A 27,851-nucleotide genomic window follows, 5' to 3' on the forward strand; every position below is an offset into this window, starting at 1 on the left:
GGTATTACTCACCTGCACCTTGGGAGGTTTTAACAGGTAACTATTTAATGGTCTCTCCAACGGAAAGGCAGTTCAGAGAATCAGGAAAATGTGAGTTTTCACATAAGGACGGACAGTGGGGAGAAACAGGTGGTATCTCTTAGCTCCTGTGTAGTTCATTTTTCCCTAGCCTTCCATAATAAGTTTTTTAATAAAGTTATTTTGAAGCTTTTGAGGAGCTCTGTAGACCAATTTGGCAGACTTTATTTTGGGGGGCTCCAAAATCACTGCATATGGTGACTGCAGCCATGAAATTAAAAGACACTTACTCCTTGGAAGGAAAGTTATAACCAACCTAGACAGCATATTAAAAAGCAGAGACATTACTTTGCCAACAAAGGTCCATATAGTCAAGGCTATGGTTTTTCCAGTAGTCATGTACGGATGTGAGAGTTGGGCTATAAAGAAAGCTGAGCGCAGAAGAATTGATGCTTTTGAACTGTGGTGTTGAAGACTCTTGAGAGTCCCTTGGACTGCAAGGAGATCCAACTAGTCCATCCTAAAGGAGGTCAGTCCTGGGTGTTCATTGGAAGGACTGATGTTGAAGCTTAAACTCCAGTACTCTGGCCACCTGATGCAAAGAGCTGACTCATTTAAAAAGACCTGATGCTGGGAAAGATTGAAGACAGGAGGAGAAGGGGACGACAGAGGATGAGATGGTTGGATGGCATCACCAACTCGATGGACATGAGTTTGAGCAAGCTCTGGGAGTTGGTGATGGACAGGGAAGCCTGGCATGCTGCAGTCCATGGGGTTGCAAAGAGTCGGACACAGCTGAGCAACTGAACTAAGAAGATGGCATGCTTGACTCTAGAATTTAAGAATCCAATGGAAAGAGACTCATTTAGAGAATGAGTTTGGGGTGGGGGGGTGTGGGAAGGGATAGTTAGGGAGTTTGGGAGGGACATGTACACACTGCTATATTTAAAATGGATAACCAACAAGGACCTTCTGTATAGCACACGGAACTCCACTCAATGTTACATGGTAGCCTGGATGGGAGGGGAATTTAGGGGAGAATGGATATATGTATATGTATGGTTGAGTCCCTTCACCGTCCACCTGAAACTATCACAACGTTGTTAAACTGCTATACTCCAATATAAGGTAAAAAGTTTAAAAAAAAAATAATATAAGGATTCTGTGAGCTAAGTGTTTGGGTTACTTGGAGCCACAGGAAAACCTAAAAGGGTGCAAAGCTGGGTTGGGAATTTTGTATGTTTTACAGTGCACCTCATTGCACAGAAGTTTCCCTGAGGTTGGCAGGTAACCTTCTGTAGGTCTAACCTATCCCAAGACCAGCTTGTCTCAACACTGGAGTTTTTTATTTAGGCAGCAATGGTTGTGTGCCCACCAATTATTGTAGCTTTTTGGCCTCTGAGACCCCCCCGCTAGCAACAGCATTTACATAAAACAAGACAAACATGTGCACTTTGACATACCAGCAGTGACCAAGAGATGCCTGCCACTGTGACCTGGCCCAGAGAAGCCCTGTGAACACAACAATTTCCACAGAACCTTGACCAGGCAAAAGGACTGACCCAACAGTGGGGATTTAACATGTGAAACTGCAGCCTGGGGGCTCTACATGGACGGAATCAAGGGTTGGGGTTTTTCCACTTAAAACCTGCAAACTGTTTAAAAGGCTAGTGGCTTAACTCAGTTGGCTGGGGGTAGAACCACTCACCAGCAGAAGCTGACCTCCTCCATATGCCAAACAGATCGGGAGCTGGATGCAAAGAGAGAGGGATGGGACTTCTCTATTGCTTCAGTGGTCAAGACTTTACCTTACAATGCAGGGGGCGCCGGTTTGATCTCTGGTCTGGGAACTAAAATCCCACATGCCTCAGAACCCCCAAAATCAGAACATAAACAGCAGAAGCAATACTGTAACAAATTCAATAAAGACTTTAAAAAATAATAATGTTAATAACCAAGAGGGAAATTACCCACAGCCCTCAGAAAAACAGTGAGCTCAAAAAGGGTCTCACAGGTACCTCACCAGTGTTTTTCATTGTCCGTGAAGCCATCAGGAGTCTTCTTCATCCTCTGCTGCCGTCACATCTGTTAAATAACAAAAAGTCAACTGTTAAGGCTCTAATTGGCTTTATTGAATGGTTCATGAACCAGGCAGAATCCCATCTAGCAAGTAAAGAACTCTACTGAGCTGCGGAAAAGGAAAGGTATTTTAAAGGCAGCAAGGGAGCAGAAAAAGGGAAATTATCAGCAAAGATGTATTGTTTTAGGCAAGGCCTCACTCCTGAAGGGAACAGAAGGGTCTATCTGCAGATTTCCCAAGACTGACCAGGAAATTCCAACTTGGCTGGAATCACATTCTTCGGAAGGCTGAAATTATGATCAGCTTAGGCATCAAGTCCTGGTCTGCTGCCATGGGCCCAACACAAGTGACTCCATTTGGGGTCTGTTGTTTCCTTCTTAACAAGGGGAGGGGTCACGTGGTCCATGTGACTGCAGGGGAGCACCCTGGTAGATGCGTGACTGAGGGCAGCATGCAGAGAACAGGCAGTGGGCCACACAGACACCTCAAGGGTAGCAAAGCGATACTGTCACAGAAGGAAGGGATTATACCAAGTTTTTAATTAATTATCGCTGGATGACTGGATCATGGTGGTCTTTATTTTATGTATGCTATTTTTTGTTTTACAAGTTTTCTACAACAAATGTGCATTTTTTTTAAATTTTACAGTGCTGTGTTGGTTTCTGTCTTTCAACGTCACTCAGCCATTATTATACATATGTCCTCTCCCTCTTGAGCCTCACTCTCCAATGTGTATTTTCAGAATCAGAAGAGAAGTACGTTTTGCTGTCAGAGGTGATCAGTAAACATTTGCTAAACTGATGAAGCCTTCCCAGGTGGCACAGCTGGTAAAGAACGGCCTGCCGATGCAGGAGACTCAAGAAATGCGGGTTCAACCCCTGGGTCGGGAAGATCCCCTGAAGAGGAAATGGCAACCCACTCCAGTATTCTTGCCTAGAGGGCTACAGTCCATGGGGTCGTAAAGAGTTGGACACAACTGAGCACATACACGGTTGATTCAACTTGATTGAAGCTGATGAAAGGAAAAGTAAAGTCCTATGGTGGGGGGGGGGGCACCCACATAATTGTCCCTGTCCTAAAGGGCAGTGAGAGTCCTTAATAAAGATGCAGAACTCCTAGAGTCAAATTACTTGGGCAAAGGTCAGTCCCTCCTTCAGTTAAATAGCTGAGGGCAGGGCTTAACAAGGAAGTGACTCCCTTTATAAGCCTCCCTCCAGCCTCAGTCCCAACCTGAACCGGCTACACTCCGGTGGCGTCTTAGATCACAAGGGCCTTCTGAAATTAGGACCCAGGAAGACTAGGCCACAGTTTCCTCTTAAGTTTCGTGGAGAGAAGACTCAGGTATAGACATATCCTTACAGCCACCTGACCCGAACCAGGAGCAACCACTGACAGCTTGAAGACCAGGTAACACCTGGAGAGATTCAGCCTTCCCAGCAGGACGTGGGGGCGTGGGAGGTGGAGGAGGAAAACTACAGTCCTGGATGTGTTTATTAGGTGCATTAGGTGCTGGGGGCTGGTAAACCTAATGTTTACTACGTTTGTTTAGGAGTTCTGATCATGTAAGTCTCAGGAAGCAAAAGTAAGAATCTAAAACTAAAAGCTAAGTGTACAGTTCATTAGGGGTTTTCAGGAAAGAGAAAGAGAGACGTTTAGGTTTCCCTTTCATTTCTCCTTTGCTCCAGAACGGCTGGGGGAGTTAAGAAAATATAACTGGCTGAATCATTTTTAATATTATGCAGGCCTGTCTCAGCGAGTATGTGATAGCATGACAGAAGCCCGTGGAAACACTAGTTCCCTCCTCCAGAGCACAAATGGGCTGAGGACAGGAGTCCCTGGCTTTGAGCCCCGAGCATCTCTGGGCACAAGGTCTAGTCCTCCTAGAGACTTCCTTCAGTACCGTGCACAAGTGAAATGGGGAATTCCCCCTCCCCTCTAGAAGGCTCCCTCCTGAGTTCCCTGCCCGCTCTGTTCTATAATCAGAGCCTGAGTCTGTGTTTAATTCATGAGACCTGAGGTTCTCTCAATTTAGCTTCTATTGTAGGACAGTAAGACATTTTACCTCATTTCACCCTTAGGATTAAAGACCCTGTGCTACTCAGAAATGACAAGTGGGGGAGAGAGAAGGATGCTAGAAGGTCTGAAGTTCAGGGAAGAAAAGGGAGGGGTGGCCTGTGAGAGGACAGAGAGTGCGAAAGGAGAGGCGCTAGACAACCAGACAGAACCCAGCTCATCAGCTGGTCTGCATACGTCCCTCTGGGATGAGCGTCCTCCCCCCATCTTACACTCAGGCCTTGCCGGTGTGTCCAGAGCCATGAAGTCAGCTCTGCGGCTGAGTCTGTTGGGCCAAGGGGTCTTTCATGCCCCTCACACCCAGGACAGGCCAGGGCAGAGTTCTGTCCAGCTTCCTGGGTCACAGCCTCTGTGCGCTGGAATCAGGGAGCATGCGCGAGGCTGATTGCTCCACGACCTGCGACGGAAAGAGAAGCAAAATCTAAGCTTGACCAGTGAATCCAGAGCTAGAAAAATCCCTACAGAGTATCCTGTGATCCTGGAGGTCAGCTGCAGCTCTGCGGTGCTTCCAGGGGACGAGCCGTCACTGGGGACCCAGAGGATTTTGACCACTTTGGGGGTTGCCGGGGTGGGGGCGGGGCGGGGAGAAGCAAGTCTCCAAGAAAGAAAAGAGACCAGGAAAAGATGCTGTGTAACTTAGGTTTGGGGAGTAGGTCTGCCAGAGTTTGTTGTAGATAAGAAAGAGGGTATATAAAGAAAGACTGGGTCAAAAGGGTAGGGCCACTGAGTCGCTCAATTATAACAAGCTTGTTATTCTGCAGCTATTCATAATTTCCACTCCTGGCTCTGAACTTACATTCTGGGGCCCCACTCAGGGCTTCATTTCCATCAGCGTTATGTATAAAATTCACCTGTACGTTTCATTAGGAGAAGCTTGACTTTAAATAGGAACAGCAAAGAGCAGAAGGGCTGCAATTTGCGATAAAGAAAGTCATTGCTTTGCTTTAAAATAAGACTTCACTATGCATTTAACAGCTCCCACTTCATTCCCAAAGCAGATTAATAGGAAAAATACCCTACGCTTGTTAAGCACATCCAACATGTCTTAACTGATACTTCGACTCAGTTGCAAGCACTTGCCCAGCCTGACTACCCTCCTCTCCTGAGGGCTGCCGGGCCCTCTGCTTCTTTTTCCCTTGGTCTGGCCTCTTGGTTGGGCCAAGCACTCAAATGCTTTCTAACCTGGAAAACCACAAAAACTTATTCTTTCACCAAGTGGAAGGGCTGTGTTCTCCACCTTGACCTCAGATTTTCCCCTCTTTTCAGATATTGCTCCTGAATCAATAGTTAGCAAACTCTGGTTTCTTAAAGAAGTCAGGCCCTTTCTCTCTCCAACAACGCTACTCCACACACACACACTATTAAAGTCTTCACACTACACACACACACACACACAATGTTAGTCTTCACAGTACATTAGAAAGGTTTGGGTTTGGTTTGGTTTAACTTACCTGGTTTCTCCCGAGCATAGTATTCTGGTTGCAAGTTCAAGGCCTTGCTTCCTAGAGGACCCAGGTGTATGTCCTGCCTAAGGCATCCAGAGCTGTCCAACTCAAAAGGAAGGTCCAAATTAAAACCCGTGTACATGCTCTCCTGGGGCCTTCTACACCGAGTCACTCCCCCAAGTCTGGAACCATGTGTCCCACTCTCCTCTCACTTTTTAACCACTCTTTCTCTGGTGAGACTCGGGTCACTCAGTCTCCACCTGGGTCCACTTTACTTGCTTCCAACAATCTCAGAGCTCCATTTTTATAAGCAGCACCTGTTAATCACAGAATTGCCAGATTTGCATAAAAATACAAGAGGCCCTGTTAGGTATGAATTTCGGATAAACAACAGACATGCTTAGTGTAAGCATATTTGGGACTACTAAAAAATTATTTGTTGTTTACCTGACATTCAGATTTGACTAGATGTCTCATATTTTATCTGGCAGCACTATATCATTTTTCTTTCATTCCTCAAATATTTATCAAGAAGTTACCATCTGTCAGGCATTATGTTAGGTGCTGGGAAAGCCAGCCAAGTTCCAGGCTTCATAGCTTATGGTATGTATACTTTACACACACACACACACACACACACACACTATATATATATATATATATATATATATATATATAGTTTTCTATAGTCATATATAGGCTTTCCTTGTGGCTCAGCTGATAAAGAATCTGCCTTGCAATGCAGGAGATCTGGGTTCAATCCCTGGGTTGGAAAGATCCCCTGGAGAAGGGAATGGCTACCCACTCCAGTATTCTTGCCTGGAGAATGCAATGGACAGAGAGAGAACCCTGGTGGGCTGTAGTCCATAGGGTCACAAAGAGCTGGACACCACTGAGCGACTAACACTTTCACTTTTATGCACTATTTTAAGTGATTCACATGTGCCAGTTTTTTCTTCTGTCCACATACCCGTGTTTCATAGGTTTTAAAATTCTTTTTATTGAGGTATAGTTGATGTACAATATTATATAAGCTTCAGATGTATAACAATTATTCACAATTTTTAAAGGTTATACTCCATTTATAGTTATGATTAAATGGTGGCTATTTTCCCTGTCCTGTACAATATATCCTTGTAGCTTATTTTTTTATACCCAATAGTTTGTACCTCAAAGTCCCCTACCATTCTCTTACCCCTTCGCCTTTTCGCTTCCCAACTGGTAACCACTAGTTTCTTCTCTGTGAGTCTGTTCCTTTATTGTTATATGTATTAGTTTGTTGCATTTTTTGAGATTCTACATGTAAATGATATCATACAATATTTGTCTTTCTCTCTCTGGCTTATTCCACTTACTCTCCATGCTGTTGCAAATTTCATTCTCTTTTATAGTTTATACAATAGTATCTCACATCCCAGAATTCACTCCCTTCTCATCACTGTATGCTCCGAGGGTGCTCCCTGTGTGGTTGCATGGGTCCTTCTGCTGTGGCGGGCTGGCTACCATGTGCAGTGTGGTAGGCTTGGCTGGCCCCTGACCCAGCTGGATGTCAGGCCCTGCTTGTGGAGTGGGTGTGTACACATACATACCACATCTTTTTATCCATTCATCTGTTGATGAACACTTAGGCTGTTTACACATCTTGATAATTGTAAATATTGTTGCTGTGAACATTGTGGTGCATGTGTCTTTTTGAATTAGTGTTTTTGGTGGTTTTTTTCTTTTTTTTTTTCGGATATATACACAGAAATGAGATTGCTGGGTCATATGGTACTTTTACTTTTTTGAGAAACAGCCATACTGTTTTCTGCAGTGGACACACCAATTTACATTCTCACCGGCAGTGTATGGGAGTTCCCTTTTCTTGACATCCTTGTCAATGTTTGCTATTGGTAGACTTTTTGAAGAGACCCACTCTGACAGGTGAGAGGTTGTATCTCATTTTGGTTTTGATTTGCGTTTCTCTGATGATTAATGATACTTTTGATATAATTAATAAGTTTTATTTTATAATCACATTTAGCAATGTACCTAACAACTGGATCACACATATTCTGATCAAGCACACATGAAGTGTTTTTGAGAACTGACCATACAATAGACCATCAAGCAAGATTCAACAGATTTCAAAAACTGTATCACATACAGGTCATATTATCTCACCATTAGAGTGGGTTGCCATTTCCTTCTCCAGGGGATCTTCCCAGCCCAGGGATCAAACCTGGGTCTCCAGCATTGCAGGCAGATTCTTAACCATCTGAGCCACCAGGGAAGCCCAAGTTAGAAATTAATAACAGAAAGTATAACTATGATAGAAAATACTTTAATAGAGAAGTAACCAAACAACTGATTAGGTAAAAATCTTCTTTACAGAACAATTCAGCTATTAGATGCAGAAGTAACAATAGAATTAGCTGTTTTCAATAATTAATGAGATATGAATGTAGGCAACTATGATTATTAACAATGTTGTCTCGTTTCCTGTACCCACTGGCCATCTGTATTTCTTCTTTGAAAAATTGTCTCTTCAGGTCTTCTGCCCATTTTTTAACTGGGTTGTTTGTTTTGGGTAGGGAAGTTTTCAGTTATTATGCCTTCAAATATGTTCTCAGCCCCTTTCTCACTCTCTTCTCCTTCTGAATCCCTAAAATGCAAATATTTGTGTGCTTTATGCTGTCCCAGAGGTCTCTTAAACTCTTATTTCTCTTCATTCTCTTTTTCTGTTCAGTATTGATTGCCACTACTCTGTCTTCCAGCTTACTAATCCATTCTTTTGTATCATCTAGTCTCTACTGTCAGTTCCTTCTAGTGTATTTTTCATTTCAGTTTTGTATTCTTCATCTCTGCTTGTTCTTTTATTTTCTCACTCTTTGTTAAAAGCCTCTAACTTCTCACTCTCCATTCATTCTCCTCCCCAGTTCTTGCATCATCTTTATGATCACTACCCTGAACTCTTTCTTGAGTAGATTGCCTATTTCCACATCACTCAGTTCTCCTGAGGCTTTATTTCATTCCTTTGTTTGAAATATGTTCCTCTGTTGCATCATTTTGCCTAACTTGTTCTTATTTCTATGCAGCCAGTAGGTTCGTTACATATCCTGATCTTGGAGAAATGGCTTTTTGAAGGAAACGTTCTCTGCATCCCAGAATTCATTCCCTTCTCATCACTGTATGCTCCAAGGGTGCTCCCTGTGTGGTTGCATGGGTCCTTCTGCTGTGGTAGGCTGGCTACCATGGGCAGTCTGGTAGGCTTGGTTGGCCCCTGACCCAGTTGGATGTCAGGCCCTGCCTTGTGCGAAGGCTGCCAGCTGCTGGTTGGCAGGGTCCGGTCACAAGGCGGCTGACTGCAGAATCCCAGGGAGACTCAGGTTATCGCTGAGTTAACTAGAGGATCGAGGTAGGTTTTAGGAGTCCCTGGGACTGTTGCCGTCTCATTGGTGGGTGAAACCACATCCTGGAGCTAGTGCCCGCTTACTGGTGGGTGGGGCCAGGTCCGAGGGTCCGGTTGCAGGGCCCAGGGACACAACCTAAATTCACCTATGGTCTGCTCTGTGCCCAGATTGTTCTAAGCCCCAGGATCCAGCCACAAGGAGGCTGCACTTGCCTCTATTTGCAGCTCTCTGTTCCTCCCCCACCTCCTGTGTTTGCTCCTGTATCTTTGTTCAAGCTCCTAGCTCACTCTCTCCGTCTGGAGTTATCCATGTACATATCTCCTCATCTCCGCAAATCTGAACTTGCAGAAAGAACCCTGGCTTTTCCATCTCTGGCTACCCACTGCCTCCCAGCACAAAGAGAATTTGTCCAGTCGTGTCCAACTCTTTGTGACTCCATGGACTGCAGCAAACCAGGCTTCCCCGTCCTTCACCATCTGCCTGAGCTTGCTCAAACTCATGTCCATCAAGTCAGTGATGCCATCCAACTATCTCATTGTCTGTCACCCCCATTCTCCTCCTGCCCTCAATCTTTCCCAGCATCAGGGTGTTTTCCAATGAGTCAAGCTCTTCGAATCAGGTGGCCAAAGCATCGGAGCTTCAGTTTCAGCATCAGTCCTTCCGGTGAATATTCAGGGTTGATTTCCTTTAGGATTGACTTGTTTGATCTCCTTGCAGTCCAAAGGACTCTCAAGAGTCTTCTCCAACACCACAAAGAGAATAGGTGCTCAGTAAATACTTAATCACTTCCACCCCGTCTCCCCTTTCCTACCAAGAGTAGGGAGCTCCCAGGTGGAAGGACACGTGTGGATTTTGTCATTGCAGCCCCACCATGTGCACTGCCAGCCCCTGTGACCTGGAAGAGATCCCCCTGGATGATGAGGACCCAGACAGCTTGGAGTACAAAATCCTGGAGTTCTATGTCAAACACCACGTCTTCCAGAACACCTCTGTCGTCCTCTCACCAAAGCTCCTGAGAACAAGGAGTCTGTCCCAGAAAGGGCCGGAGAGCTGGCCAGTGAATGAGGCATGGACGCAGGGGCCGTGGCCCTGCAGAAATTCCCAATCCAGCGAGAAGGCCATAAACCTCACCAAGAAAAAGTCGTCTTGGAGGACCCTCTTCGGGGTAGCAGAGAAGGAGGAGGACTCACAGAGCTCGCCTCCGGAAATCCGTGCCCAGGCACAAAGGGTGGGGGGACCTCAGGTCCGTCCTCGGAGTCCGAAATGGCCAAGGTCCCGCTCCAGCATGGACCAGCGCTTAGAGCACAAAGGTAAGCTTTGGGGAACCAACTGCACTTTCTCTCCCACAGCCACTTCTTTCCCTTCTTTGTGTGCCTGAGGGTTTGCCTCCTCCCACCCTTAGGTAGGGAACTCTTTGAACCTCAGCTTCCCAACCTATTAATACTCAATTCTTTTGTTGTTGTTGTTGTTTTACTTTTTATTTTTGGCTGTGCTGGGTCTTCATTTCTGTGCAGGCTTTTCTCTAGTTTTGGAGACTGGGGGCTACTCCCTAGTTGGGGTCTGTAGGCTTCTCATTGCTGTGGCTTCTCCTGTTGCAGAGCACAAGCTCTGGGGTTCACAGGCTTCAGTAATTGTAGCACATGGGGTCTAGAGCACAGGCTCAATACTTGTGGTGCAAGGGTTCAGCTGCTCCACGGCACGTGGGATCTTCCCAGATCAGGGATCCAATCTGTGTCTTCTGCATTAGCAGGCATATTCTTTGCCGCTCTGGTTGTTCAGTTGCTAAGTCATGTCTGACTCTTTGCAACCCCATAGACTACAGCACGCAAGGCTTCCCTGTCCTTCACTGTCTCCTAGAGTTTGCTCAAATTCATGTCCATCAAGTCGGTGACTCAATGTCCATCAGGATAGACATGAGTTTAAGCATGCTCCGGGAGTTGGTTATGAACAGGGAAGCCTGGTGTGCTACAGTCCGTGGGGTCACAAAGAGTCAGACATGTGAGTGACTGAAGTGAACTAAGTCAGTGATGCTATCTAAACATCTCAATCTCTGCTGCTCTCTTTTGCTTTTGCCATCAATCTTTCCCAGCATCAAGGTCTTTTCCAATGAGCTAGCTCTTTGCATCAGGTGGCCAAATTATTAAAGTTTCAGCTTCAACATTATTGTTTCCAATGAATATTCAGGGTTGATTTCCTTTAGGATTGACTGATTTGATCTCCTTGCAGTCCAAGGGACTCTCAAGAGTCTTCTCCAATTCCACTGAGTCACCAGGGAAGCCCAATACTCAATCCTAATTGTCCTACTTTCCTTAAGACTGAGCAGAAAGGAAAAGTTTGGTGGTGAAGGGTGATGGGACTGGTTTTCTGGCTCCACCATCTATAATTAAACTTGCTGCCCAAATTCCTAATCCTCGGTGCCAGAGACCAATACAAAGGGAAGATCCCCAGATGGGCTCAGGCTGCTGTTCTTCATGAGGGAAGTCAACTCCCGTCTCTGAGCCTCTGCCTTTCCATCTGTACCTTGGCTTCTTGAAGGTGGATGGAAAGATCAGATAGCTATATAGAAAAGGGATTTCAAAGTTCAAGCCACTCAAAACACAACCAAGAAGCATTTTGACTAAATCTTCTTTCAGTGGGACAAAACACAGTGTATTGAACAGAACATTTTCATGAAAGGCTTTAACAGTGTTGCCCTTCATCCACAGACCTAGGCATAAACATCTTCCCCTCTAACCATATCTTCTGCCTGATGCCCAGATTTTAAAAGAAACCTGCTCTCCTGCTGGGCTGATTGGCCTGTGTCAATAATTAGTCAACAGGTGGCAGTAATGTCTCAAGTTTTAAATGCTGTGACTGTCAGGCTTATTGGAGAATCAGCACACACAATGACAGCTTTAGAGCACTGGCTGCTCAAGGAAACTTCCATTTCCCGTTGGACTTGTAAACTTTAGGGAGGAGAAGTTAAGGTTGGGATTATCTGAGGAAATCCTCCTCCCTCCAGGTCTTCTGCTGGGAGTGGGATCTGAGGTCCAGAGCAAACAGAACAGTTTGGCTTGCTTGCCTGTGTGTGTGTTCAGTTGTGTCCGACACTTTGTGACTCCACGGACGGTAGCCTGCCAGGCTCCTTTGTCCATGGCATTTTCCCCGGCAGGAATGCTGGAGTGGGTTGCCATTTCCTACACTCCAGGGGATCTTAGGGATAGTACCCGGGTCTCTTGTGTCTCCTGCATTGGCAGGCATATTCTTTACCACTGAGCCACCTGGGAAGCCCCATCGAACAGTTTGAAGTGAAGTGAAGTCGCTCAGCCGTGTCCGACTCTTTGCAATCCCATGGACTGTAGCCTACTATGCTCCTCTGTTCATGGGATTTTCCAGGCAAGAGTACTGGAGTGGGCTGCCATTTCCTTCTCCAGAGGATCTTCCCGACCCAGGGATCGAACCTAGGTCTCCCGCATTGTAGGCAGACACTTTACCATCTGAGCCACCAGGGAAGTTTAGAGGCACATAAATAGGTTTTTCTGCTTGTCCTGTTCTTTGAAGTTTGCCAGGAAACAGAAGATTTTTCCAGACTTTAACTTTCTGGTTTTCCTGAAGAAAACAGTGTTCTGTATTTGAAGATTACTGAAGGGTCATTGGACCTTTGCCTATTTTCTAAAATTTCCAGATCTCTGTGTAGACCTATAGATATTCCTACAAAAGTAGAAATGGTTATCTCCTAAGGAGGCTTAGCTTTAATGATTCACATAAGTTGGTCTTCCCTCTCCCCTTTCTCTCTCTTTGCTTTCTTGTTTAGGTAATTATGAGGGTGGTTAGCTGGTTCTATGCTGAGTGTGACCCAAGAGGGACTTGCCCTCTATTTCTCTTCTGCCATGTGTAAATCAGAACTCAGTAGTTGGTGTCCCCTGGGTTCTTTTAACTAAAGGTCACAATTTAGCCTGTGCTGCCATTTCAGACACCGGGCTGGACTAAGAACTATGAGATTTTGTCCCAAGACCAAAGTCTTGTAGTGACAGGCCTTCGGATGTAGAAAAACGAATTTGTACCAATTTGAGAAACACCAACCCAGTTTTTCTGTGAGTCTCTTTTTTTCTCCACAGCTGTGATCTGCTGTAACTTCACTAACATAGAGATTATTTTTCTCTCCTATAAAAGAAAACCACCGTTTGGCAGCTCAGGCTTGATCTGCCAGTTCCCGCTTGATCTGCCAGTTCCCCAGTCTTTAAGGATTCCATTCTGTTGCCCCTCAGCTAATGACTTCCAACCTCAAAGTCACCTTAAACCCCAAGATGGCTGCTCAGATTCCAGCCATCGTGTCTACATTCTAAGCAGGGAGAAAGAGGAAGCAAGGAGAAGGACAAAAGTTTATCTTTCTAGATAATTCCGCTCCCTTTTAGAGAGCTTTCTTAAAACTGTAGCCAACTTCTTACATCTCAGTGCCTACACCTTATTGCAAAAGAGGCTGAGAAATGTAGTTCTGTCAGCTTCCCCTGACATTTCAGGGGTCTGTTACTAAGGAAGATAAAGAAAAGGGATACTAGGTAGGAAATAGCAGACTCCCCTATATGGAATTCTCTCCCAAATGCCCTGTCCTTTCTCTTTAAAAGAAAAACCTCAAGCCAAATGCCTTCCCCACTCTCCTGCTCTCCTTAACTGCACAATGAGCCCCCAGAATAAACTCCAAAGAAGGGCAGCCTTTCCATTTTCTCTCCACCCCCATCCAATGTTTCCTTGCCTATCAGATCAGACCAACTCTGACCAGAAGGAAATCTTTAAAAAAAAAAGATATTAGAATGGAAATTTTCTTTCTTTTTTTTTTTTTTTTGCCATACTGCAAGGCATGTGGGATCTTATCGTTCCCTGACCAGGGATTGAACCAGTACCTCCTGCGGACAGACTCTTAACCACTGGACTGCCAGGGAAGTCCCTAGAATGGGAATCTTAACCAGGTTAATTCACCTGAGTTTCAAAATGTGTTTACTTATAGATTTTCCTGCACATAGTTTGTCTGCATTCCTCCAATCCATAGAAACAGACACACAGATTAGTCAGCTTGGGGACCACCTCTGTGTCCTCTGGTGGTCTCGTGACCAAGTGGTGGAGGCTGGGAGATGGGGAGGGACAGCCATGAGGGTCTTCATCTGCCTCCTCTGAGGGCAAGGTGGGCAGAGCGTGACTCTTCCATTGAAAAGAGCGTGTTAATCACCCCACCAACAGCACAGGGTTAGAGAGGCAAGGCGTGCACTCTTTCCTCTCCTACCTCCCATGGACACAAGGGAAGGCTCCCACTGGTTTGGGCATCCAGCCTCTAGCCACCTCCTTGCGTGGGCGGCTGGCGTTCACAAGGAGGCTGGTTGGACTGCAGTAAGGTGATTTAAAAGTGGGAAAGTATTTTTGGTTGGATTGTTGTCAAATGGAAAGGAAAAGCATTGATCCTCCACTCCTTAACCGCTCCAGTTCTTCTCTCTCTAATCTACTGCTGATCTGTTTTTTAACCCAATGGATGGAGCACCAAGAAAAAAGTGGCTTTTTAAGGAAGCCATTATGCTTTCTTTTTAAAAGGAAGGCATTGTGGACAGAGCATCAGTGGCCTGTCAGTGAACACCCAGGAGGGTGATGGGAGAATCTGGGGAAAGAGAATCAGACATCACCTGGCAGCTCCTCAGGAGGTCACACCCAGCTCTTCACATGACACCCACGCCTTGACTTGCTCATCTATCCTGACTGACAAAGTCTGGGGGTTCCTCTGGGCACACTGACCTTCTGGCCCAAACCCGTTACTGTCAACAAGTCTTATGAATTAAATACTGTTGTTCTTAAACATTACATGATACAACTGCTCCATATCAAAGGCAGAGCTTGTACAAGCTTCTACGTGTTAAGAACGTAGTGACAGATTAACAATGAACTTTTACTCCCAAATAACTCAGCAATACTGCCTGCCCTCCTACCCCAACCCCATCCTCCACCAGGGGCCAAGTCGACTTGTCCTTCACAGGCCATGACATTCGGGGGCCAGAGCCATTTAAAACTTCATGTCCCCAGATGCTTTATTCTCCAGTTACATGTGCAAACATTTGACAAAAGTCTTTTCTCGGATTGTAAATTCTTGAGGGTCATGGGTTAGACTTTATGCGTCCTTGTTTACCTATCCACATTTTTTGCATGTTTCCCAGCAGGCGTGGAGGCGGGGAAGACGACACGTGACCATACCAGCAAGGGAAGTTCCTTGATAATGGGCTTGAGTCAGGAATACAGCCCGAGAGAAGGGATATTTCTCTCTCCTCAGTGACCAGCCCCCAAAGGCTTGTCACACTGCTGAATGCCTTCCAAAGTGCATAGGGGCCAGCTCTCCAAGATATAAAGGATGCCCCAAAAAAGAATAAAAATAAAAGCGTAATGAGCGTTCCCTCAAGCAAAGAACCAAGCACTGTGTTGCAGCCCCTTTTGTGTTGCAAAGGGGCAAGGGGACCCTAATTTTGCAAGACTTCCAAAAGAGGGTGCAGAGGGGTAATTGTTTCAAGGTGGCAATCATTCCTGCGTGCCCCTCCCCCATCCCAGCCTCTGCCAGGCAACTGCCCAGGCTTTCTGAAGAATGCCACCACCCCCCCAAACGCACACTCCTGCCCGGCCCCGGGCCATTTCCTTTCCCTCTAGGCCCGGTGTTTTCATTTCGGGCAACCGTGCATACCAATGAGCCAGACAAAGTTCTGGGAAGGGCCTGTCAGCACCGTTTTGTCTTCTTTCAGCTGCGGACCCCAGAGTCGTTTCCATTGCCAACCGAGTCGCTGAAATTGTTTATTCCTGGCCGCCGCCAGAAGAGTTCCACAGCCAGGGAGGAGGCTTCAACTCCCAAGAGCTTCCGGTACTCCAGAGTTTCGAAGGGCAGTCTGGAGCTAAAAGTACCAAGAAAGGTAAACTTCCCTTCTGAGCGTTTGGCCCAGGGTGCATATTGGCCAAGCAGAGGTCCATGAGCACGTATGTATTTATTCAGCTCAGGGCCCTGCCACTTAGGAATCTCTGCTGACCTGGGCTCAGGGCACCACCATCACACGCTGGAGGCACTGGCCTTTAGCTGGAGAACCCAGCCCAAGTCAAGGGGAGTGCTCCAGCAGAGGGAAGCAGCCTGCCAAGCTCACTGCTAAGTCCAAAGAAAAGTCTCCTATTGAGGGGCAGGAGGAGGTGCAAAGCAAGCACTCCATCTTGTCCGCAGCTGGGGGGCGGGCGGGGGGAACGCAGCATTGGATTTCACCATGTTAGCCACGGCCAAGGCCCGGTGTGCTCAACGAGTGCACAGGCTGTAGGTGGCGCGTCCCCCCAGGAGTTTACACTGTTGCCTTGGGCTCCCGTGAAGAAGCAGGGGGCTTGTCAGGCACCAAGCCTAGAGCCAAACATGAAGCAGACCTGAGAAGTCGTGATGAGGCTGGGTTGGTTGTCACCCAAACTGGAGCAACAGCCAGGACGGTGGACCCCAACCGACCTGGAGAAATTCTAGACATGAGGGAAAGGGAAGGTGTTTAGCTGCTCAGCTGTGTCCAACTCTTTGTGACTCCATGGACTGTTCCCTGCCAGGCTCCTCTCTCCATTGGGTTTCCCAGGCAAGAATACTGGAGTGGGTTGCCATGCCCTCCTCCAGGGGATCGTCCCAGCCCAGGGATGGAACCCGCGTCTCCTGCATTGGCAGGCAGATTCTTTACCGTCTGAGCTACCAGGGAAGCCCAGAGTTGAGAGAAAGAGGACCAAGTGCCCGGGAAGAGGAGTTCAGTCTGACATTCCCTCACTAATGACTGTCCAGCCTGTGGTTCTCTTTCTCAAACTCCAGGGGACGATGAGGGGCCCAGCTGGCTCTTGAGCTGGCAGCACATCAAGCGACAAGGCAGAGGAGTCTTCAATCGTGGCGGTGCCCCCCAACCCCCCATCCAAACTGGTGAGTGTGTCCACCCTGTGCTGTGCTGCCAGGACCACAAACTACCAAAGGGGCTTAGAGTGAGGAGCTGGGAGAGCAGGACCCCTCAGAGAGTAAAAAAAAAAAACCCAAAGTGTTCCTACTTTACTGCGATCTCATGTGTGTCTGGGCCACATAAAGTGATGACGCCAAACCAAGCCAAAGCTCAGGCCCTCATCCTCCAGGCACATGAGCAACTGGGACTGCTGCTGCAGCAACTTTCCCAGAAAGAGGCAACAGAATCCGATAAAAACTACACATGGGTGGCGGAAGCATCCAGTCCTTCTCCCAGGTGACTTGGGTCTCAGGCTTCCTACCTCCTTGCCCTTCACTCGACCTCGTGGCATGAATTTCCTTCCCCTTCTCCTCTGGGACCCACATGAGGACTTCGTGACTTCAGAGACTATGCCACATGGAAAACATGCTGTTCCCTCAGTAACAGGCTTGTCTCTGTTTGGATTCCACACTATAGCAATGACTGTTTTCCTAATATTATTTCACTGTTAGCACGTTTGGAGACGAGGGAAAGCAGACTCCACCTTCCCTGTTTCCAACACACACAGCACACACCAGTTGGGGCCATCTCCGTCTCCATCTGCCATGTTAGCCTTTGGGGTGGGAGAACTTATTCATTGTATTTACTTAAACTCTACCCTGTTATAAAGACACAGCATACAAAGTACATGTTTTGGTACCTGTACTTTGTACAAGTGCAAAGTTAGATAAATCCAATTTGAAAGATAATGTTTGAAAAAAAAAAAAAGTAGGAAAATAGGTGGGTTTGGGAATGACTGTAATTCCCCAAATTCAGGAAGACTGTACCTTCCTCTCAGGAGGCCACAGTTTGGCTCCGAGTTCTCTAGCAGTTAACACAAAGGATGAATATGATCAAATAGGGGTTTATGGTGTCTACATGGGAAAAGACCACCTGCTCAGGAAAAACTCAAAGACCTGACAGACATTTCTCCTAAGTATCAGGGGGGAAGGGATAGTTAGGGAGTTAGGAGGGACATGTACACACTGCTATATTTAAAACGGATAACCAACAAGGACCTGCTGTATAGCACAGGGAACTCTGCTCAATGTTACATGGCAGCCTGGAACACTGGGGAGTTTAGGGGAGAATGGATACGCGTATATGTTTAACTGAGTTCCTTCACTCTCAACCTGAAACTATTACAACGTTGTTAATTGGCTACACCCCAATACAAAATAAAAAGATAAAAAAATTTCTTCTAAGCATTAGAGATAAGCTCATGCATCTTCAACAGCATTCTTAGAGCAAATAAAGTGATGAGTTTCACGGTGTGAATCAGGGGGCTAGGGGAGGAAAGAAGGGAGAAAAGAGGGGGGTGGAGGAGAGGCTGTTCAGAACGCTTTGGGCGTCATCAGAAGAGGTGAAGTAGATTTACTTTGCTGGAAGTTACAACGTGCATGGTCTTCCTCACTCCCTAACTAGGCTACAAACTTGTCCCTGGAAACATACAAGATTTTTTTTTTTTCTCTTGAAAGAAATAACTGTAATTTTCCCCTGACAGAAGGAGAAGACCAAATAATAGCCAGAATTGTTGAGCTGCTGAAATATTCAGGGGAGCAGTTGGAAAGAGAGGTAGGGAGCGTCTTGAACTAATGGGTTTTCTTTCTGTGTCCCCGCCCTGTACTGGGGAATGGAACTGGACTGATGGTTGTACTCCTTTTTCAAAGTTCTGGTTTCCACTTAAGTCCTAAATTTTATTTCCCTTGGAGTCAAAACTCTTCATGCTGGCAGGGTCTCAAAAATGAATCACTTTGGAAAACATAAGTAAACCTTCTGGAGCCTCCTCGGAATTTTTGGAAAGGAAAAAAGTCACCAATAAATTAAAATTCGCTGAATAGAATTATGAATCTAGTTCCCCATGTAACTGATCCTCAGGGAAGTTTAGACTCTTGTGTTTGCCCTGCAGCCTGAATATCTGTGTCCCACAGCTGCTCCAAGTCTGGAGTGTTGTCTGAAATCTCCCCCTAGAACGGCCGGACTGTTCTCTCTCAGCAGTTCGGCCAGGGGACGGGTTAGCATTACCTGGAGAATGCTGAGTTTCGTGCCAGTTAGAAGTTGAGACTGGTTATTCCCATCAGGAACGTGCAAGGGTTGCCTTCAGGTAAGGAGGTGGTGGGCAGGCCCCGCTGTGGTCACGGCTTCTGAACGCATCCCGTCTCTGTGTTACCCATGGATGGCTGTGTGGTCTCCTGCGTCTGGCCATCAGGAGCTGGCCGGGGGGCACACTCACTTGTTTTGCAAGGATCCATGGGCAGGAAGTCAGACCTGTGGGGCTCTGCAGGAGGGGTTAACAGTGCTAACTGGCCAGCCACCCACCCCAGTCCACCCCAGCGTGCTCGGTGGCTCCTCGATGCCCTTGTCAGAGGTGTCCCAGAGGACGGTGACCAGGATGGGGGAGGAATATGCAATGGTACAGAATGAGGAACACTGAGGGAACCAAGGCCAGACCAAAGAAAAGAGGAGGAAACAGGAGAGCTTTGGGGCCTTAGTAGAGGGTGGACAGGGGTGCAGAGGAAGCAGAAAACAGAAGAGGGCATATGATGACCCTGTGTTTCTCCAGAACTAGCATCAATGGACAGGAGTTACGGGGCAAGTCATTTCTCCCCATTTGAAGGATGAACCTTGTAGCTCTCAAGGCTGTCCACTAGGACTTCTCTGGTGGTCTAGCAGTTAAGTCTTCATGCTCCCAATGCAGGGGACATGGGTTCAACCCCTGGTCAGGGAACTAAGACCCCATATGGCCAAAAAAAAAGAAAGGCCAAGGTGGTATCGTTCTTTTTCTAAGACCATGACACTCTAAAGGAAGGAAAGCTAAGAAATACAACATTCAAGAGAGGAGTATAAGGTAAAATCAATTGAGTAGAACAATGGAAGGGAATCAATCGATTAGGTTTTGTTTTTCTTTTCACATGAACTCAGGTAACTCATGAACATTTCCCTAATAACTCTGAGCTCTTGAAGCACCCTGGACACATGCTAACATTTCAAGAGCATCTTTTCCATGTTGGGTACAAGGCCAAGTGTTTCAAAATTACTCTGGGTTTCCCTGGTAGCTCAGATGGTAAAGAGTCTGCCTGCAGGGTGGGAGACCCAGGTTCAATCCCTGGGTTGGGAAGATCCCTTGGAGCAGGAAATGGCAACCCATTCTAGTATTCTTGCCTGGAAAATCCCATGGATGGAGGAATCTGGCAGGTTACAGTCCATCAGGTTACAAAGAGTCGGCCACAACACAGTGACTTCACTTTCACTTTCTTCGTGCGGGCTGTCACCCCAGTTTAGAGATGACATAACTGAAACTGAGAAGTTAAGTAATTTCTCCAAGATTGCACAGCTAATAATAAGTGGAGCAGGGGTTTGAGCCAAAACAGCGATTTCCAGGTTTTGGATTCTGCCCATCACACAACCTCTAACAAAGCACCTTTCACTGGCTTACAAGTGTCAGTGGACTCTGAGCCCCTTGAGTGAGGATGCGTCTTAATCGTCCATGGTACCACCTGTCATAAGTGCTAGGAAACATTTGTTGAATGTCCTGTGAGCAGGCTGTTCAATCTGTATTGGTTCCCGTGGAAGGAATTCACAGAGAAAGTCCATGCCCTGTCTGATCCTGTGGGATATGGTTCCACATTTGAGATTAGAATCCAGGGTTTTCCACTGGGTGTTTTAGTCGCCCAGTGTTCAGCGGGAGAGTCTGCTTCCCCGGCCAAGGCTGATATATACTGTTTCTCCTCTCGTACACAGTTGAAGAAAGACAAGGTTTTGATGACCTGCTTCCAGGATGGGTTATCCTATCCTGTTTTCAAGACCATCACAGACCAGTTCCTAAGGACCGTGGACACCAGGGGAGAATCAGAGTTCAAAGCTCAGGGCTTTAAAGCTGCTCTTGCGATAGATGTCATAGCCAAGCTCACGACTGTCGACAACCACCCCATGAACAGGGTGCTGGGTTTTGGAACCAAGTACCTGAAAGATAATTTCTCGCCCTGGATCCAGCAGCATGGTGGATGGGTAAGTGCATTCTATCTAAAAATGGTATCTTCCCAGAACTCAGGGGGCAACGGCATGGAAAGGGGTTTTTTCTGGGGCTTGTTTTTTTTTAAGTGAAGGGAACACATCTTTGAAGCAGTTCTCATGGGTTTAGGACACTTGAGTGGCAAGAGATTTACCCCATTGATGGGAACATATTTTTAGTTATTATCTTCATTATCAATAAATATTTACTGAGCTCCCAAAGGGTATGTGGGGTATGTGAGTGAGAGGAGAGGGACTGGTCAGACAGAACAGGAAATGAAGAGATGCTGAGATATAAAATGTTTGGATAGATACAATTTCTGTTTTCACAAATTTTGCAGGCAACGGAAGTCTGGCAGTGAGACTAGGAGAAGTTCCTTATTCTCTCAGGGGTGTGGGAATAATCTTTACACAGAGGTTCAGGGCTTATGACATTTTGTCATTGCTGTTGGGACCTAGACATTCCGACAGGGACATTTTGATGCAAACTGAAGAGCAGTTTAATTTTCATCTATTTTTAAATTATCTGCTATCAGGCAAAACAGACCCTGATTCCTCAGCCTCAGCCCTTCCCCTACCCTTTTCCTTTGAGATTTCTTTAAAACTGTCCTGTTCAAATGGCCTCATAAGGGGAACCTTTTCAAACTGCTTTACCCCAGAGCTCTAAACCTCAGTAGGCATAGGACATTTTTGTCTGTTCCAGCCCTTCCTAGAAGGACATGCACTACTATCATGAGTCCTATTTCTACTAGGGTGGTCCAGAGGCCAGGAAAAGACCTGAGTCTGCTCTGGGCATGGCCAGCATGACCCCAAGGCCTCCAAACAGGCTTAGTCTCTTGGCTACCAGATGGGAAGTATAGCTGATCATGGCTATGGGCCTGACGTGCCCACCACAATCACCAGTTCCTGCCCATTAAACTACCCAGACTTCTGTTCTTTCCTATTTTCCACTGTCACACCAGATATGATAGCCCTTAAGTGGCTAATCTGAGCTTCCCAGGTGATGCTAGTGGTAAAAGAACCCGCCTGCCAATGCAGGAGATGCAGGTTCTATCCCTGGGTCAGGAAGATCCCCTGAGGAAGGAAATGGCAACTTACTCCAGTATTCTTGCATGGAAAATTCCAAGGACAGAAGAGCCAGGTGGGCTTTAGTCCATTGGGTTGCAAAGGGTCAGACATGACTGATGCAACTGCAGCAGCAGGAAGTGGCTAATCTGAACAAGGCTCTTAAGTACTCCAAATTCAAGCTGCTTTAACTCATGGAGGAGGATAGATTCCTGAACATCACTTCAGATTTAACAGCTCTAAGGCCCTTCAAGACCAGGGCCCCCTCAAGTCCCTCCTCCGCCTCAGAGCCCCTCCTGTCTACTCCAGCTCAAGACCCTTACCAGCCTCTGAGTCTTTACAACACTTCATATTTGCACTACAATTATATACAGGAAATTACCATCATTGTTGGTCTTCTTAATATATTCTTCCAGAGGGACTGTAAGTATCAACTGGATTTACAAGCCAGTTCTCAAAATCTAGTTAACTAATGTAACTGAAATGCCAAAAATGTTCTATGAAAAACAGTGTTTCTATACCAAGAGTACAAACAACAAAAGAAAAAATAAAAGGGACTACATCAAGATTAAAAACATTTCTGCTTCAAAGGATACCCTCAAGAAGGTAAAGAGACAACCCACAGAATGGGAAAAAGTAGTTGCAAATTATATATCTGATAAGGGACTTGTATTCAGAATATGTAATAAATTCTTACAAGTCAACAATAAAAGGACAACACCCCCCACCAATTTTTAAAATGGGCAATCAATTTGAACAGACATTTCCGGGACTTCCCTGGTGGTCCAGTGGTTAAGAATCCACCTTGCAATGCAGAGGATGTGGGTTCGATCCCTGGTCAGGGAGCTAAGACTCCACATGCTGTGGAGCAACTAAGCCCATGTGCCACAACTACTGCGCCTGTATGCTCTGGAGCGCGTGAGCCACAACTAGAGGGTCAGCGCACCACAACAAAAGATTGTGCATCTCACAATAAGATCCCACGTGTCACAACTAAGACCTGACACAGCCAAATGAATCAGTATTTTTTAAAAACAGACATTTCTCCAAAGAAGATATACAAATGGCCAATGAGCACATGAAAAGATGTTTGCTTGACATCTTCATTTCAACATTAGGAAAATGCAAATCAAAACCACAATGAGATACCATTTCACACCCACTAGCATGGCTAAAACAAAAAAGACAAGTGTTGGTGAGGATGTGGAGAATTTGAACACTCGTACATTGCTGGCTGGATTCTAAAATGGTCCGACCTCTTTGGGAGACAATTTGGCAGTTCCTCAAAATGTTAAATGTAGGGTTACCAATTCTACTCTTCTGTCTATACCCAAGAAAACGGAAAGCAAGTGTTCACATAAAAGCTTGTACATGAAAAAAAAAAAAAAAAAGCTTGTACATGAATGTTCAGAGCAGTATTCATTATTCATAAAGGCCCCAAAGTAGAAACAACACAGATTTTCCATGATGAATAATGAATGGAAAAACCAAATGTGAAATATCCATACACTGGAGTAACATTCAGCCATAAAAAGGAATTAAGTGTGCTCGCTTCGGCAGCACATATACTAAAATTGGAACGATACAGAGAAGATTAGCATGGCCCCTGCGCAAGGATGATACGCAAATTCGTGAAGCGTTCCATATTTTAAAAAAAAAAAAAAAAAAAAAAAAAAAAAAAAAAAAGGAATTAAGTATGGACAGGTGGATGAACCTTGAAAACATTATGCACAGTGAAAGAAGTCAGACAAAAAGGCCATATAGTGTATGATTCCATTTATATGAAATGTCTAGAATAGACAAATTCATAGAGGCAGTGATTTCCTAGGGCTGTGGGGAGAAAGAATGGCATGTGACTCCTGATGGACACAGTTTCTTTCTGTAATGATGAAAATGTTCTAAAATCAGATAGAGCTGATGGTTGCACAACTCTGAACACACTAAGAGCCACTGAATTATATATTCTTAAAAGGGTGAATTTTACACTATATTTCAAGAAATTGTCATTAAAAATAGTGGTCCTAATTCTAATAAGCAAATAAAAAGAAGAAAGAATACAGTTCTATTATTTTTTAATTTGGCTGCTAGTGCTAGAGAAAAAAACAATTCCAGTCAGAGAAAACAGATGGATTTTGGGGTAGAAATAATAAAGTGAATTTTCAAAAGCTAAAAGCTTTAGAATTTTGTGGCACTAGTTCTTTATCACATGTATTTTCAATTCAAAATTTATTAGTTTACTTTTCCAGGTCATCATAAATCCTAATCTTAAGTCTTGGCCACAGTTAGGTTTAATTTGGAGCACAAAGCTAGAAATTAGGAGAGGGAAGAAAAAAAAAAGGGACTAATTTTTTCCAAAGTCAGAAACAGAGTTGCAAAAAATAAAGGATGCTGCTCAAAGAATATTTATGAGTCGATATGACTATGAGAATGTGGGGAAGATGTGGATTGACATGTGAGCTCAGTTTCCCTGAACAGGAATGAGGGGACACTGGTGGCCAGCCTTCCATTGCCCCAGGGATTTCAGTGGCTCTCTGGAGTGTCCCTGTAGCGGGATAGAAGGAGAAAAACTATTCCTAGGCATACAATTTTCAGGAGCTCGGTGTTCCTAAGTATTATGTCTCAGTATTCCACGTCTCACAGGAGTGCACCAAATCTTCCCAATGGAACCACAAGCCTATGAAGGCCGGGTTATATATTTCATCCCCTTCTTTCTCTCTCGTGGTTTCCATTACCTTTACATACGTCATAGATGCTCGGCCAATACTTGGAGAGCAATGTGTGTGTTAGTTTCTCAGTCATGTCTGACTCTTTGGAGCCTGCCAGGCTCCTCTGTCCATGGGATTCTCCAGGCAAGAATACTGGAGTGGGTTGCCATTCTCTTCTCCAGGGGATCTTCCTGACCCAGGGATAAACATGGGTCTCTCACATTGGAGGCAGATTCTTTACCCTTTGAGCCACCAGGGAAGCCCTGGAGAGCAATAATTAATTAGTCAAATCAATGAATAGTGACAAAGCATGCCAAACAAGCCACGATTTGATTTTCATTTATTCCTTGGCCCTTTTTGCCTCACTTGAAGCACTATTCACATAGCTATCCTGTGGTCCTGCAACCTCACCCCTTCTACCGCATCTTGAAAGGAGAGGTTAGCAACCTCCATAGTCATCAACCTTTTTGAATTTAAATTCAGCATCAGACTTTTCCCATCTAGACTCTTCCTATACTCAACACTGAGTGTGTAACATAAGTCCTTAGCTGGTGTTTTCCTTTCAGGCATACCAAGGATGCTAGTCACCTTTCCAAACCCTCCCCCAACTCTAACACGTCTGCAAGCCTCGGGTCAGGCTTGGGATAAGAAAGCAGAGTTAACAGGCATATGTTTTCACTTCAACACGGAATCAAACTTGGAATTCTAAAAATCTATTTCTCTTTTTCCCCTTCTAGGAGAAAATACTTAGGATACCACACGAAGAAGTAGACTGAAACATCAGAGGATTTGTAACCTGGAATACTTATATTCTGGCTCTGGTCTTGTGTACATCGCTCTCAGCACAGACTACAGGAGAAAACACAAATGGACAAGGTGGATGGAGCACCAAAGGCTGAATAACCATTACTCCTGCAAGTCAAGAGGCATCAGGAGAGACCTTGACTGTTTCCTGCTCCTAGGATGTAGAGCATGGCCTCCGGCATCCATTATTCAGGTTGTCTACTGAGCATGCAAGAAAGTCTAGGAAGACAAGTGGTAACCTTCCGTTTAAATGCTTACAACAGAAACCATCACCCAACCTCTGCTGGCCACTTTAGGGAAAGTGCGTGACACGTATTTGTTGACCTCATGAAGGTGAAATGATAAATGGTGCATGTGCTTACTCTCTGGTTTCTAGTACTGTTTATTTTTCAAAGTTCACTTGAGATGGTCTGACCTTATTTCAAGCCTGCCTTTAGGCTGATGTAGCTGTTCATGTTGGTAGACAGAGGTCAAAGAGACTCTCGAGTTTATGGCTAGCCTGGGGAGAGACTGCCTGATCTGCCTTTTTTGGCTCCCTTCTCTGGACAATTTTTTGGCAGTTTGAAAAACTTCTATTTGGCAGAAAACAATTATTCCTGTCACCCTCAACTATCTCAGTGACCTCATCTCTACTTCTAGAGGTTTCTAGAACTTTGTTATTTTGGGGGCTAGTGTAATGATTAATGCTTGGTAAAATAAATGTGCAGAAAGACAACTGTCAAAGGAGTATGTTTATGGTTAAAATAAACTAAGTAAAAGCATACGATTTCTGTGAGGATCATAGAAGTTAATTTATACCAAGTGCTTAGAACAGTGCTTGTTATTTAATGCTGTGTTCACTTATGTCCACTATTGTGTAATGCCCTCTGCTAAGCTGAAAATTTCTTCTCCTCTCAAAGCCGTCACTAATTGTTTTTCTGAAATTGATACTTTTCCAAGTGAGGTTTTTTAGTATGTGAAGTATGTTCCATAGTAGGTGTTTAAGGCACAAAACAATTTTTAAAAATACTATCAAATTATGGTCTTCCCTGGTGGCTCAAATGGTAAAGAATCCACCTGCCAATGCAGGAGATGCAGCTTCCATCCCTGGGTTGGGAAGATCCCCTGGAGAAGGTAATGGCAACCCCACTCCAGTATTCTTGCCTGGAGAATTCCATGGACAGAGGTGCATGGCAGGCTATAGTCCATGGGATCCCAAAGAGTCAGTGCTATCAAATTAGACTTACAACAAATTTCTGGCTCTCTAGCATCCAGCATGTAGCCTGATGTAAAAACAAGAGTTTAATAGGCCTTTGATGAACAAACAAATGAATGAGTTAATCAGACATTTTCAGCTTCAAGGGAAAGCCTGAGCTATCTATTATGGCATGCTTTCACTACTCTACCCTTCTGGATAAAAATGAGTTATTATTTTATTTTCTTCCCCCACACTGAAACTCACACATTTTAGGGAGAAAGGAGTTTCCCTTTTCAGAGGGAGACACTAGAGATCACTTCCTCTTTATTCCAAACTGTCTGCAGTTCCCCAAATGTATGACATAACCTCGTACCTCTGAGCCTCATAACAGCATTTTCTCCACTTGGACTGTTCTTGGTGGTCAGTCCTCTTTCCCCTATTTCCCCTATTGCAACTCATTCCAGCCCATTTTTCCAAATTCGCGTCTTCAATTTCTCCAAGAAGCATTTACTAACCTTCCCTGGGCCACCATTTGGAAAGGCCATTTGGATGCCTTTCCTCATAAAGATGTTCCATAACACCCTGTAGAGAGACATTATACCTAATATATTTTATACTCATAAAAATAAGTCTTTTGCACTGGATTATATAAATTATTTTGTAAACAAGTATTATGTCTGGGTTTCCCTGGTGGTTCAGTAGTAAAGCATCTGACTGCAATGCAAGACACCCAGGTTCAATCCCTGGGTCAGGAAGATCCTCTTGAGAAGGAAATGGCAACCCACTCCAGTATTCTTGCCTGTGAAATCCCATGGACACAGGAGCCTGGAGGGCTACAGTCCATGGGGTCACAAAAGAGTCGGACACAACTCAGGGACTAAACAACAAGTATTAGGTCTAATGTAACTGTAAAAGCCTGGCACATTTTCAGTGCACAACTGCATAATCACACCCTAGGCTCACTGCTATAACCTATAAATCAGTGAGGATAAAGCACAGCCGAAGGTATGTGTGCTTTTAACAACCATTCCAAGTGTTCCAGTATCATCTGCAGCTTCAAGATAAGATGAAGTACTAGTAACTGAATTTAATCTCCTGCTAAAAA

At 45.2% G+C, this 27,851-nt stretch overlaps 1 protein-coding gene and 1 non-coding gene across 5 annotated transcripts; both read left to right on the forward strand.

Annotated features, from left to right (window-relative positions):
- Window positions 1–3,314: 3,314 nt before the first annotated feature.
- Window positions 3,315–26,330, forward strand: BCL2L14 (BCL2 like 14). 4 transcript variants are annotated; one of them, XM_043881486.1, is made up of 7 exons: window positions 3,315–3,505; window positions 9,873–10,318; window positions 15,755–15,919; window positions 16,801–16,932; window positions 18,489–18,559; window positions 20,726–20,992; window positions 25,503–26,330. In XM_043881486.1, exons 2-7 carry the CDS (start codon window positions 9,880–9,882, stop codon window positions 25,539–25,541), a joined length of 1,113 nt encoding a protein of 370 aa, XP_043737421.1. In that variant the 5' UTR covers window positions 3,315–3,505; window positions 9,873–9,879; the 3' UTR covers window positions 25,542–26,330. The 4 variants fall into 4 exon arrangements, with proteins under 4 accessions (XP_043737421.1, XP_043737422.1, XP_043737423.1 ...); XM_043881487.1 differs by having other exon boundaries at window positions 18,492–18,559; XM_043881488.1 differs by having other exon boundaries at window positions 3,340–3,505; window positions 16,828–16,932.
- Window positions 23,605–23,711, forward strand: LOC122680947. Its single transcript, XR_006336855.1, has one exon. It is a non-coding gene; the product is annotated as a U6 spliceosomal RNA (small nuclear RNA).
- Window positions 26,331–27,851: the final 1,521 nt, after the last annotated feature.

This window comes from Cervus elaphus, chromosome 22, assembly GCF_910594005.1.
Source record: "Cervus elaphus chromosome 22, mCerEla1.1, whole genome shotgun sequence".
In the NCBI taxonomy this organism is placed as follows: Eukaryota; Metazoa; Chordata; class Mammalia; order Artiodactyla; family Cervidae; genus Cervus; species Cervus elaphus.